This window comes from Leuresthes tenuis, unplaced genomic scaffold, assembly GCF_036924035.1.
Source record: "Leuresthes tenuis unplaced genomic scaffold, fLeuTen1.0.hap1 SCAF_12, whole genome shotgun sequence".
In the NCBI taxonomy this organism is placed as follows: domain Eukaryota; kingdom Metazoa; phylum Chordata; class Actinopteri; order Atheriniformes; family Atherinopsidae; genus Leuresthes; species Leuresthes tenuis.
In genome coordinates this window covers 32,862,499-32,876,886 of record NW_027325366.1, presented here as the reverse complement: position 1 = coordinate 32,876,886, position 14,388 = coordinate 32,862,499, and the positions used below count along the sequence as shown (strand labels likewise).

At 41.1% G+C, this 14,388-nt stretch overlaps 1 protein-coding gene across 1 annotated transcript; it reads right to left on the bottom strand.

Annotated features, from left to right (window-relative positions):
* Positions 1 to 4,881: 4,881 nt before the first annotated feature.
* Positions 4,882 to 11,073, bottom strand: cd28 (CD28 molecule). Its single transcript, XM_072397765.1, has 5 exons — positions 10,982 to 11,073; positions 9,567 to 9,817; positions 7,823 to 7,979; positions 7,582 to 7,733; positions 4,882 to 5,268 (listed from the first exon to the last, which is right to left on the bottom strand). Exons 1-5 carry the CDS (start codon positions 11,052 to 11,054, stop codon positions 5,167 to 5,169), a joined length of 735 nt encoding a protein of 244 aa, XP_072253866.1. The 5' UTR covers positions 11,055 to 11,073; the 3' UTR covers positions 4,882 to 5,166.
* Between the last annotated feature and the right edge of the window lie 3,315 nt (positions 11,074 to 14,388).

The following is a 14,388-nucleotide window of genomic DNA, read 5'->3' as shown; positions in this document are numbered from 1 at the left end:
GCTCAGACCAGAGATTCACTTTAAAGCTGCTGAGAACTGAGAAAAAACTCTGTTTCTGCCTCAGATTCTGGGTTTATATCCATGTTTCAGTGAATCTCTGCAAATATCTCCTGCTTTAATATAAATATATAAAGAAATGAGGGCTGGATCAGGACTTTTGAGTCACGGACTCGTAGGTTTTTCAGTATGATGGAGCTTGTTTTAAAGCTTCGGTGTCTGAGCTTCTTCTTGCAGACTCTGATGTTTCACAGCTACGTTCACATTAATCTGTCAAATAATGATAATTATTCAAAGCTTATGGAGCTTGTGTTTGTAATCGAGCTCTCAGACATGAATAATTAAACCATGAGACCCAAACCTGGGTGAAAAACAGTAGATTTGCTCCTTGCACCTGCGTGTAACTGCCCATGATCTCTATCACCGACTCTGCTACAGTCAGCAGTATCACTCCACATCCTGTTTTTCACTGTTTGGGCCTCAGCTCAACGTTTGCATGCCTAAAACAAGTAGAAACCACAGATAATGTCACCATCAGCAGCCTGAATTCTGCTCTCTGATTGGTCCGTCTGGAGTCTTTTCTCTTTATCTTATCTCAAAGATTAAAGCAAATTTAGGCTTTTTCAGTAGAAAACAATGGTGTGGTTTTCTTCTATTTTTCTCTTTTCTTTGGCAACAAAACACTTCTTTTCTTTCTTTTGTTTTTTCATGGAGGTCTGACTGAACCACGCACAGCAATCAATACAAATATTAATCAGCATATAACCGATAAACTAATTAAACCAGTATTAGTTACTGTAACGCCCACCATCTGGTTTAGAAGTGAAATGTCTCGTTTCAGTCCAGCTGCTCTTCGTAACTTTAAAGTTGTGCGTATAAATCCTGCTGATCTCATTAAACATCTCAGAAGAAAACAGTTTAATTTAATTAAAAGTTAAGTCTGTAATTGATTCATTAGTTTGAATCTTTATTAAACAAGGGCACAAGGGATGGTTTCCAGGGTCTTCTGAGCAGCTTCACTGTGTATAGAAGCTAGAAACAAATCTGTAGTTTGATTCTAGAGTCAAAGAAAGATTTACAGGGTAAAGAAGTGTTTACTGGCTGTTTAACAGGAGCGTCCACTTCTTTGCAGGCAAAAGACAACAGGAAGTGATCTATTTTTCACTATCAGAGATGAATCAGTGGGTTCTTATTGTTAAAATTAGGAACATCCTGTCTCAGGGTGATGCAGAGAAACTGCTCCATCAGTGCATCTGTTCCTTCAGGACTGAACTACTGTAATTCTTTATTATTGTTCTGTCCCACAAACTCCCTGAAAAGCCTCCAGCTGATCCAAAACCCTGCAGCCAGAGTTCTGATGAGATCTAACAGCAGAGATCATGTTTCTCCAGCTTTAGCTTCTCTTCATTGGCTCCCTGTTAGATTCAGAATAGAATTTAAGGTTCTTCTCCTCACATATAAAGCTCTTAATGACCGAGCTCCATCACATCTTAAAGATCTCACAGTTGGATATTTTGCTCTCAGGCTGCAGGTTTCCTTGTGGTTCCCAGAGTTTCTAAAAGCAGAATGGGAGGCAGAGCCTTCAGTTATCAGGCCCCTAAAAGCAGAATGGGAGGCAGAGCCTTCAGTTATCATGCCCCTAAAAGCAGAATGGGAGGCAGAGCCTTCAGTTATCAGGCCCCTAAAAGCAGAATGGGAGGCAGAGCCTTCAGTTATCAGGCCCCTAAAAGCAGAATGGGAGGCAGAGCCTTCAGTTATCAGGCCCCTAAAAGCAGAATGGGAGGCAGAGCCTTCAGTTATCAGGCCCCTAAAAGCAGAATGGGAGGCAGAGCCTTCAGTTATCAGGCCCCTAAAAGCAGAATGGGAGGCAGAGCCTTCAGTTATCAGGCCCCTAAAAGCAGAATGGGAGGCAGAGCCTTCAGTTATCAGGCCCCTAAAAGCAGAATGGGAGGCAGAGCCTTCAGTTATCAGGCCCCTAAAAGCAGAATGGGAAGCAGAGCCTTCAGTTATCAGGCCCCTAAAAGCAGAATGGGAGGCAGAGCCTTCAGTTATCAGGCCCCTAAAAGCAGAATGGGAGGCAGAGCCTTCAGTTATCAGGCCCCTAAAAGCAGAATGGGAGGCAGAGCCTTCAGTTATCAGGCCCCAGTTTGGCTTCAGGAAGCAGGGTTGGAAAACAAGAGCAAAGTGAACTTAAAACACTTCATCAGTCTCTATTCCTCTTGGTTTCCTTTGGTCTTTACCAGATCCTCATGTTTCTGTTCCTGTTAGCAGAGATAGTTGCTGTGCTGTGGAGGGAAATAAACAGGTTGATATATTAAACTGAACAAACATGCAGAAATAAGGGCTGAATGTTACATTCCAACACTGAACAGCCACTGGTTTATCTGTATAACAGATATCCAACAGGTCTCAGGTCAAACTGCAGCTAAAAACTATGGATCGAGCACCAACTTCCTGCAGGTATAACACAGAGAGAAGCCTTCAGAAGGCAGATATTATGTTATAAAGCTTCTAAAATGACTGATTTAGTGATCATAATCTTGGTTTTTCTCATTTTTTCCTGCATAATGATGGTGCTAATGCACCTCTAAGTTGGTTTGTCAGCCTGTGTGTTTGGATTTATGTCTGGAGTCTGTTTGCTTTTGGTTTTCATTTGGACTTTTCTGCCCTGCGATGCTGCAGGTATGAATCCTTTCTCTTGTTCTCTCACTCCTCACGGCTTTGGACTGTTTGGGTCCTCCGTCACTACAAGCCATGACTCTTTTCTCGGTGTTGCATCTCCAGCATCCAGGTGTGTTTAAGTCCAAAATCTCTTCTTCTCGGATGGGAAAATGCTCCTTTTGTCTTGTTTACCTTCACATCCTGCCACAGAGCGACCCTCCGGTCCATCATTGGTTTCAGTTCTTTTCTTTGTCATCATCGAATGATCCTTTGTTCCAGCTTTCTAAGAAAACCTTTATTTTCTCTGGATTCATGTGTGGGTGACACACAGTCGGCGTTTTTCTCTTTTAATGATCTTATCCTTACAGATAAGGTGTGACGAGGCATTCTGATGGAGACGAGGCTGGTTGAGTGTCTGCTGGTTTAAACAAAGCACAATGTGAGCCAAACAGTCTGAAAGTCACACCGGGAACAGCTGATCAAACAGTTCCATCAGCTGAAAAACAGATCAGAAGTTATGTGAGTTACGCCTGAAGCTGATTGTGGTTTTCATGTCAAACAGGCTGCAGATTACCGTCTAACCTCTGATGGACCAAATCCTGCTTACAGATTTAACAGCCTTCCTGTTCTGTGCGTTTCTGTCCCTTCAGCACATTCAGGCCATCGAGTGTGGCTGACATCAACCTGCCGCTGTGTCAGGTGTAGACGACCTGTGGGGTGAAACATTCGTTATGAGCTGGAGCTCCACCAGCCGCCATCACAGCTTTACAAGCAGCACCAAGTCAGAATCTGCAAATAAACCCAGAAACCATTTTCCTCAGCAGCCATAGAAGGTGCTCAGACAAAAGTGTGGTTACATCTATATTCTGCACCTATTTCCTGTTTACTGGGAAATAAATAAAGACATGTGGGGTGGATAAAGAGTTTTACACAGTAAAACTAGAATATTTAAGTAAATCTAAGAGGTCAGTGGAAGAACTGCCCCCCTGGTGGTCATAATTCCTGTCCATGCTAACATGTCATACAAACAAATGAGTGCTAACACTGACATTAAACTGAGTGAAACGTGTTGATTTCTGGCTGAACTTCGTTCACACAGAAAAACCGAAATCTTTACGCTGGGCCATAATTCTCAGGATCAGTTAGAGCTTTTCGACAGGAGCCAGTCTGACATGAAACTGTAAATACAGATGCTAATAGAGATGCTAATAGAGATACTAATACAGATGCTAATAGAGATGCTAATAGAGATGCTAATAAAGATGCTAATACAGCTGCTAATAGAGATGCTAATAGAGATGCTAATAGAGATACTAATACAGATGCTAATAGAGATGCTAATAGAGATACTAATACAGATGCTAATAGAGATGCTAATAGAGATGCTAATAAAGATGCTAATACAGCTGCTAATAGAGATGCTAATACAGATGATAATACAGATGCTAATAGAGATGCTAATAAAGATGCTAATACAGCTGCTAATAAAGATGCTAATACAGCTGCTAATAGAGATGCTAATACAGATGCTAATACAGATGATAATAGAGATGCTAATAGAGATACTAATACAGATGCTAATAGAGATGCTAATAGAGATGCTAATAAAGATGCTAATACAGCTGCTAATAGAGATGCTAATACAGATGCTAATACAGATGCTAATAGAGATGCTATTACAGATATTAATACAGCTGCTAATACAGATGCTAATCACAGTAATCCAGGCTGTTCACCCATGATAACATCAGCAGGAACATCTGATATTAGCCCAGTATTTTATAAAAGCTTTATAAAGCTCTGCAGTTAGATTATGTTCAAGCTGCAAATCAGATTTAAACTTTCGTTTTAACTATCCGTGTTCTGGTTTTCTCGCACCTGTTGGACTCCCTCTTCCACCTGTTGTCACCTACCTGCCTGCTCGAACCCGCCGCTGACTCAGAACCAAGCAACACAGCCAGCTCCCTCCCCTCCCGTTTGGATTCTCTCTGGACCACAATAAGGACAAGCCAACTAATTTGGATCATTCCCCTTTCCTGGAAATATCTCCTAACCTTCTCCCTCCACCTGCAGCGTTCCTGCCCAACCTGGATTCAGTATTTCTGCATTTTTTATTTTAGTTTTTATTATTTAGGCTCGTTTTAAAAAAAGTTACACTTTACAATAAAGAAACTTTATTATCAGGAAATATTCAACATGAATACATGATTATTTGCTGACTTAAAAACGCACAAACACACACATTTTCCTCGTGATTCGGCAGTAGTTTGTACACTGTACTCGCAGCACAAGCCTTCACACCTCAGCACAGATCTCTGAACAACTCAATAAAAGCCACAGCTTTAACACAATGTGTGTTACCAAATATAATGTTGTTTTTGTACTAAATAAGTACAACATGCACAGACAGCGGAGCTTCTTCTGTCTGTAAGTTAAAAGGAAATGTAGCACATAACGGAGGAGATAATCCACACACTCTCCCAAATCTAGTGACACAGTTTGAAAGTTTTATATGTTTTCATATGGAAATGATGCAGCTTCCATCTTATGATGAGCAACAGGCAGAGTCATCCTGACCATCTCCCTCCTCCCTCGTTCACACTGAAGAGTCTGCAGATAAAACAGAGAAAATACCACATGTGGCACGCTTTAGTCTCCTTGTTGCTGTGTATAAACACAGGTAAATAACAACAGGTAAATAACAACACAGGTAAATAACAACAGGTAAATAACAACAGGTAAATAACAACAGGTAAATAACAACAGGTAAATAACAACTAAATAACAACACAGGTAAATAACAACTAAATAACAACACAGGTAAATAACAACAGGTAAATAACAACACAGGTAAATAACAACAGGTAAATAACAACACAGGTAAATAACAACACAGGTAAATAACAACAGGTAAATAACAACACAGGTAAATAACAACTAAATAACAACACAGGTAAATAACAACTAAATAACAACACAGGTAAATAACAACAGGTAAATAACAACACAGGTAAATAACAACACAGGTAAATAACAACAGGTAAATAACAACACAGGTAAATAACAACTAAATAACAACTAAACAACAACACAGGTAAACAACAACACAGGTAAACAACAACTAAACAACAACACAGGTAAACAACAACACAGGTAAATAACAACTAAATAACAACACAGGTAAATAACAACTAAATAACAACACAGGTAAATAACAACTAAATAACAACTAAACAATAACACAGGTAAATAACAACTAAATAACAACACAGGTAAATAACAACTAAATAACAACTAAATAATAACACAGGTAAATAACAACTAAATAACAACACAGGTAAATAACAACTAAATAAAAACACAGGTAAATAACAACTAAATAACAACACAGATGAATAACAACACAGGTAAATAAAAACAGGTAAATAACAACACAGGCCTGTGTGTCTGATAGATTTCATTCAGTTCATGTGTCTTCCACACAGTTAAAGTTAAGTTACTTTTTCAGCCTCCTGCTGCTCATTCAAACATCAAAATTTATCCTTTTATGGTTTTTAAACTGTTTGCATTTTTTAAAACTTAAATCACTGAAATGATTGGACGATCCTTGATTTGTGGGCGGAGATTTGTTGCACCGTGAGTGTGAGCACGGTCAGAGACATCCTCAGTAAGCACCACAATAACTGCTGTGCATGCAGGGCTTCTTCAGGCAGTCATGCAGATGTTGAACCTCCTGAACACAGCCGGTCCCTGTTTGATGCCCTGATTTCCTTTATCCTCCTCTTATAATCAGCAGCGATACAAACAGTCGTGACATGAAGCTCCAGAATGAGCTGAAGAGTTCGATACTGGAATCTGCTGAGGGTACGTTTCAGTTTTTAAATGTAAACTAACCCACATTAAACTCAATCTCTGCCCCCTGATCAAAGCTTTTCTGCAACTTTTCAGCAGATTTAAGTGCATTTTCCGTGTCTGTCCTGCTTGTTTTGTACCTACACCGTCTCTCCTGTCCAGAAATGATCAAAGTTTGCCTTTATTTCTGTATTTGAGTCTTTTTCAGCCTCACATTGTGACAGTTTACATCAATGTCTCCATCAATGCAACCTGAGGAAAGCAGAGAAAGACACAGGCTTGTCTAAAACCTCAGAGATTCACTGTTTAACCATGGAGTTACTCTTAAATATTGTATTTTAATTCTTATGATAATTCTTCATTGTGGCTTCTGCACATTTTTTCCAAAATCAGGAGCATCATGTCCCAAAGTGAGGCTGAAAACCTTTTTATCTCATCTAATCAGAGTCAGTTCCAGAGGACAAAACCTCTGATCCAGACAGAAAACTGAGTGGTTCCACATCTCTGCTCAGCTTCCAGTTTCTAAGTTTCTAATGTTCTGAGAGTCCAGGCTTTTCTGTGCTTCCTCCCTTGTGGAACCAGCTCCGGTTTGGGTTGGAAACTCTTATCTTAACCCTTTTTAAATCGCCTCTTTAAATCTAAGCTAAAAACCTACTTATTTCAGATGGCTTTTAATACCCAGTAGCATGGTGACACTTTTATATTATCTTATTCAATTTTGCTGTATTTTATTGCGTTTACTGTTATTTTATTGTTTTGTACTTATTCTTTTCTTTATTTATTATCTGCTGTAAAGCACTTTGGTACCGAAATGGATTGTTGTAAAGGGCTTTATAAATAAATTACATTTACATTTTGTTTTCATTGTGCTGCCATTTGATGATTTATTTTACTATCTTTTTTTTTACTATCTTTTTTTTACTATCTTTTTTATTTTATTTTACTAAACGTCGTTAATCTTGTTTCCTTTTGATCAAACGTGAGATGAATCGAGTAAAAAAAAAATTTTTTTAAATCCCCTAAAGGTGCAGAACTGAAAGCAGAAAATAGGTCAAATAACGAAGCTCTGACCTGGAAGTAGATGATGATGAGGAGGACGCAGATGATCCCGATCACCAGAACAACCACAGGAACGCTGACCGGCGCCGTCCTCTCGCTGTCCTCCTCCCCCTCGTCCTCCCGCTGCCGGGCCTTCGCCCTCTGAGCAGGACAGTCAGAGCTCTCTGTGGACCAACGAGGAGCATGAAGAGCACTGAAGGATGTGAGCGCTGAAGGATGTGAGCGTGTAAGCGTGCGCACGTGGGCTCCTCACCTACTACATGAATGAGCGTGCCGTTGCCCCTGAACCGCAGGTACGGCGGTGGGTAGAGGACCTGGATCTCACAGCGGTAGATATCTGTGTCTGTGGCTTTCAGCCCGGAGATCGTCACCTCCACATCACCATCTCTGACCTGAGCCCAGCACTGCACCTGAAACACGTTACAGCATCAAAATAGGACCTGACCCACATTTTCCTTCCGTTTTAGAGAACGAGAAGGAAGCAGGTTTAGATGTTTAAACAGCTCGACTTTAACCTCAGGCCTGATCAGGTGTTAAATGCTGTAGAAGCGGTTAAATAAGCTTTTATTTTGTTAATTTCAGTGCGATTTAATATTGAGTTGAAGTGCAGAGAAGCTTCTGCAGCTCCTGAGGGATGCATCAGCTCACAGCAGTTTGTGGGATGAAGGCATCTTCCACTGATTAGGGTTAAACAGGAGTAATGTGCTCTCTTTTCTTGGTTCTTGCTAAAAGTCTGACAGCTGAGTTCTTTGGTTAAAACATGAGGAAAGGCTGTTGCAACGGTGTAAATAAATCAAAATGTACAGGATGGTTCCTTTAAAACAGATCTGCTCAAGTTCTGAGATGCATTGCTGAAGGTTACTGTCAAACCGAATGGCATCATATTCAGATGTTAACTGTGACTGGTGCACAGACATTTTTCCATTTAAGGCTGATCTACGTCACAAACACAAACCCTGAAACCTGCTGAGGGGCAGCACCCAGAGCCTGGGAGCTTCACTGACTGCTCTGAAGGCGAGCTGCCATCAGTTTATCACAAAGGTGGATAAAAACATGTGAAACTGAGCAGCCTGGACTGCTGGCTTACAGGGATTAATCGCATTTATTCACATTAAACTGTGTTAAGGCCTCAGAGAAACAGCACCAAACTGGCTGAGTCCCTCCTGAAGAACTCAACTATACATCAGCCTCTCTGACACAGCTTTATAAATCATAAATGAGTTGTAAATCAAATCAAACCAAAGGGAAGCTGATGACACAATCATGTAAACCGTGACGCCTTCTTTGAATCCAGCCATGGAGCTCTTACAGGAAGCCGAGACCAATTTCATGACTTTCACTCCTCTTAAAACATCCGTTTTCTCTAGAGCAGGACGAGGTGGTGAATGAGTCTCTCCATGCATTCGGCTTGATGATAATCTAACTTTTAATTCTCATGTTAAAAAAGCTTTTAAAGACGATAAAATGCATCCTTCGCAGCAACAAAGAAAACAGTTCAACGCTCTTTTCTTGCTGCATCTCCATCCCTGATTCGCCGTGTTCTGCAGCCTCACCTTTTCTAAAGCAGAGAGGAAAATGCACGTTGCTTTTATTGCAAAGTTATCGTCAGATAAATGACCTGCTTGTGCTGCTAAATTATGATATGATAGTTTATAGTATGATACTTATTTTTAATGTCTCCCAGCTGGTTAAACCGTTTTCTCCCACTTTCCTGAGCTCCAGAACATCATCTCCCCTCTTTTCACATATTAAAGATGTTTTAAGAATTGCTTTGAACGGTGCCTGTTTTTATTTTACGAAGGTTTTTAACCAGAATTGTTGGTTTCATCTGGTCTCTCTGCATCATATCTTACTAGCATCTGAAATCGTCTGCATTAAAATGTAGTTTTCTGAAGGAATCTTGTGTCTCGGTGAGACCTTCCTGGGTGCGTAAAGGAAATAAATGAATGAAATAAACATCAGTTATGTTAAACTGAAACACAGCGGACAGCCCTCACCTCTCCCTGTCCCTCCCACTGTGTCTCTGTCTGCTCTGTGAAGTTCAGGAGGGACGAGCAGAGTTCCTGATTGCCGTGGAGGCCTTTCATCAGAGTCACTCGAAAATCCTCCGGGATGGGGTAGGGATACGCCAGGCGCCTGCCGTGAGAGGGCTGGTCCTGGTGGGAGGCAGGTCGGGGCTGGATGACACACTGGATCTGTGCCGTGCCGTTGGTGCTCACCACCCTGTACGGCTGCGTCACCCTCACAGCTGGCAGGGAAAATGGACGAATTATCAATCACACACAACTAATCCATCACTTTCCAACTCCCACATGCAGAGAGTCACTGGTTTGACTGCAGCTCTGCAGAGTGAAGCATCAGCGTTCAGGTGACTCCGAACCAAAGCTGCAAAGAAGCCAAACTAATATTGTCTTCATTGTCTTTTAATTTGACAAAATAACAACAAATCTCTGTGAAATCCCTGAAGACGAAATGTTGAACGAGTCATACATGACCTCAATGTTCCTTGGATACAGTTCATGAAAGATATTGACTCAGTTTCTCTCATTTAAACATCATAAAATTCAGCTCATCGGGTTATCAATCAGCAGAGGACACCAAATCCTCCCGTTTATAAAGGTTTCACTTCCTCCAGAGATCAACCTTTGCTGAAATCTGTTCCTTGACAGTTCGAACCATGAGCCTGGTGCAGTCCTCGGTTTGCCAAAAAAAGTGTCCTTTGCAGAAGTCTTTGGTTATTTTGCAGCTGGAGGCCTTTTTTATCTACCAGCTTCTGTAAAAAAAATCTTAAATAGAACAACTTCACCAGCTAAAGTCAGCTTTTGTTGGATTAAACTCTTGACGTTATTGATGAGGTGCCACAGGGCTTAAGTCTGGGCCCTTCACCATTTCAATAAAAGCAGCATCACTTCATCCAACATTTGTTTGCAAATGATAGTGAATAAAACCTGGTTTTAATCCAGTCTGCGACTGATTCGATGCTTCGATTCATTAACCTGCAGTGAACATGGAAAGTTGATGGTTTCTCCACCAACAGCCATTAAGACGCCCAGCGGCATCCATTCTGAGCATTAAAACATATTTGTCTATGATTACAGTCTATAAAGATGTGAACTCATTTATACTCACATGGAAAGCTTGAATCTTCTGCTCACAGTTTAAATGTAGCTTTAAATATTAGTTACACACTAATCAGACCAGGTTTTAAGTCTAAATGTAAAGAACTGACTTCAAACTGGAGGCTTTCAGGACCCAAATATAATCCAAAGGTTCATTATCTGAAGCTGTTCGGACTCGTGCAGCATCTGCTTTAAATGTATCCGACTTTAAGCTCGATCGATTATCACTTCTTGCTCTCAGAAGTCTAAACGATCACGAAAAGGACCAAAAGTAAGAGCCTGACTGTACTCACCACTCCACACCGGCAGGCAGAGGCTGAGGACTGTCAACAGCATCCATCCCATCACACAGTGAGTCAGGGACATCCTACGGTTTCTCACAAAGCTTCAAATGCACTAAAACAGGCGACTGACGCGCACACACTCTGAGTAAAGTTCATGAAAATACTGCAAAACAGTGAAACTCAACTTTATAGCCCTGCAGAGCTGTCATGGAAATCTATGTGGCAGCACAGGAAATGACGACTGTTTTGTCGGTAAAGAGAGACGCCAGTTTTTGAGCAGCAGTGGTTCTGCAGGAATGCTGAGGCTGAAGTTTAGACATTTCAATAAACCAGCTCATCACAAAGTTAAAGCATTGTTTCAGTGGCAGAAAAAAGAAAAAAGCTCAAAGAAAGACGAGGAAACGCAATTAAAAATGGGTTGAAATCAATGAAATTTCACAGAAAACCCCTTAAAACAACAGAATAAGAAGAGAAAGTTCTGAATAAGTGTTCCAAGAGTGGAGAAGAGGATGAAATGTTTTAATAAAACACCACATAAGCGCTTTGTTTGCTTCACATGCTTCTACAGTAAACTGTTTTAAATGATCCCCTCAGTGAAAAGAAACATCTCTAAAGTCAGGATTTTACTTTTCTTGTGAACACAGAAACACCTGCAGGGAGAAAAGTTTGCCTTCTTCTTCTCACCGGCGTTCAGAAACATCTGGAACATCTGTTGACACGGGTTCCTCAGAAACTATTTGAATACTATGAGTCTTTTTTTAAGGTGAGTGTCGAGCGGAAAACAACGAGTGCAAATGAGTTGCTCTGTGGAAACTCTCGCTGGGCGAATATTTTCCTAAATGTTTCCCCCAAAATTTGAATAACTGTTTTTGATCTTTTTTAATTCTTCTGTGCAGCTGCAGCTCGTGAATGATCACATTTTCCTTCTGATTTGAGTTCAAACCATTGAACAGACAGAGCTTCATCTTAGTCTGAGTTATGGCTGCAGCTCTGAGTCTTTCACAGAGAAAAGGTGTATTGGAAAATAGTGATTATACAACACTTTGAGTGGGATGTACAGGGCAAGCTGTCGCCTCCCTCAGATGAAAACTGTCATGAATGTTTTTGATTACAACAACTGACTGAGATCTCATCATAAGAGCAGGATGGAGGGATCAAATCAGCAAAAACAGAACATGTTGAGAAGTCTTATAATTATTATATATTCATTCATGAAGCTGAAAAAAAGGCTGAAGCAACTCTGGCTTCAAATGTTCGGTAAATACAAACAGTAAAATACAAAATGGGAAGGGTTATAAGGCCATTTCCAGACTATCTGGAGAGAGAAAGATTATTCACAAGTGGAAAACATTCAGGACAGCTGTCAATCTTCCCAGGAGTGGACGTCCCAGCAAGTTCACCCCAAGGTGAAGAAGCCCAGAGCTACATCTCAGACTCTACAGGCCTCAGTTAGCATGTTAAAGGTTAAAGGTCACCCCAAGGTGAAAAAGCCCAGAGCTACATCTCAGACTCTACAGGCCTCAGTTAGCATGTTAAAGGTTAAAGGTCACCCCAAGGTGAAAAAGCCCAGAGCTACATCTCAGACTCCACAGGCCTCAGTTAGCATGTTAAAGGTTAAAGGTCATGACAGTACAGTTAGAAAAAGACTGAACAAGGATGGCTTGTTTGGAAGGGCTGCAGGAGAAAGCCTCTTCTCTCTAAAAAGAACATGGCAGCACAGCTTAGGTTTGCAAAGCTGCATCTGAACAAAGCTCAAGACTTCTGGAACAATGTCCTTTGGACAGACCAGAGCAAAGTGGAGATGTTTGGTCCTAATGCACAGCAGCACGTTTGGAGGAAACCAAACACAGCATATCAGCACAAACACCTCATACCAGCTGTCAAGCACGGTGGTGGAGGGCTGATGATCTGGGCTGGTTCTGCAGCCACAGGACCTGGGCACCTTGCAGTCATTGAGTCCACCATGAACTCCTCTGGATACCAAAGTATTCTAGAGTCAGATGTGAGGCCATCTGTCCCACAGCTAAAGCTGGGCTGAAACTGGCTCATCAACAGGACAAAGATCCCAAACACAGCAGCAGATCTACAGCAGAATGTGGGGAAAAGAAAAGAATCAAGGTGTTGCAATGGTCCAGTCAGAGTCCAGACCTCATCAGGGGTTCACTTAGTTTCTCTCACTGCTGCTGCGTTTTGTCTCACAGTCTAATATGTCATGTGCTGTTGGTCTGAGGCTGGTTTTTACCTCAGTTTAAGGACCGAATGATTTCTTTATTTCTTTATTTTTGATGAGTTAAACTTCAAAGTTAAAGGAGCGTTTTCTTTACTTTACAAGTTTGTTTGTGTGATGCAATCAAAACTAATTCTATCTCGAATTCTTCGGATGAATCAGATATCTAATCATTGGTCATTTCTCTGTGGAATGAAACAATCATTTTTCTGCTTTCGTCTCAGATCCTTTCAGCTGCGGTGCACGAAATGCGCAGCAATAATGTGCAAACAGTGGAAAACAGCTAATTCTGAGTGTGCTGATCACACTGAAAGTGCTGATGCTGCGACATTCGTTGCCCTTCTGACGTCACATCGGTGTTTTGCCTGGAAACTGCCGGTGTGGGGGTTAAACCCTGTTTTTACTGAGCTGACTGAAGTTACAGTCAGAGCTGCAGTCCTCAGTCACCCGGGAAACTGTGGATTGATTCTGCTGCTGTCATTGTTTCGCTGTGGTGCTCATGATGAGGTGTGGTCAGATTCTGCATTCTGGTTTCCGTGGTTTCAGTGTTTAGTTCAACCATCAAAATCACACAGGATCTCACAAAAGCCTTGTTGCCTGCTGTTATGGTTTGATGCATGGTACATGCAGGGAAATACAGCCAGGCATCGGCTCTCTGAGTCACGTCTCAAGGCATTTTGTTGTTGTTTTTGTCATTTCAAAGCATGCAGTCTCGAGGAATGACACCATGCCCTGAAGCTCATGACTGATTTGACTCCCTGAAACGACACGAGAAGCTTAAAACCAGCAATGTTCTCTGTGATCTGATGTTTTTTGGTGCAGATGTTGTCATTTCTGTAACTTAAAACTGTTTCTTACAAAATATTCTAATAAAAAAAACAATATTTTTATCATTTCTACAAGATGTTCTGCATCAGAAAATAAAAACCTTTTGATTTGTACTGATTATGAATTATTTCAGGTCATGTTTTCTGTCTTTAGGACTCATTCATTTAGTCTGTGTTACTGCATTAATCCCACAGCAGCATGACGGTGAGTTACTGAGATTAAACCAACAGATAAGTGTCTCATTCATCTCAATGAGACCTCAGAAAACTGCAAAGGTGTGCAAAGGTGTGCTGTGAATGTGCACGAGACATTTTCTGTGTGAGTGTCCTTAAATCATCCATCATCTGCTCCTTTTCCTGTT

Coding starts and splice junctions, on each gene's coding strand:
- cd28 (XM_072397765.1), bottom strand. CDS start 11,054: ATGTCCCTGACTCACTGTGTGATGGGATGGATGCTGTTGACAGTCCTC. Junction 7,734..7,822: donor CACGCTCATTCATGTAGTAG/GTGAGGAGCCCA, acceptor GTTGGTCCACAG/AGAGCTCTGACTGTCCTGCT. Junction 5,269..7,581: donor TCATCATCATCTACTTCCAG/GTCAGAGCTTCG, acceptor TTTTATCTGCAG/ACTCTTCAGTGTGAACGAGG.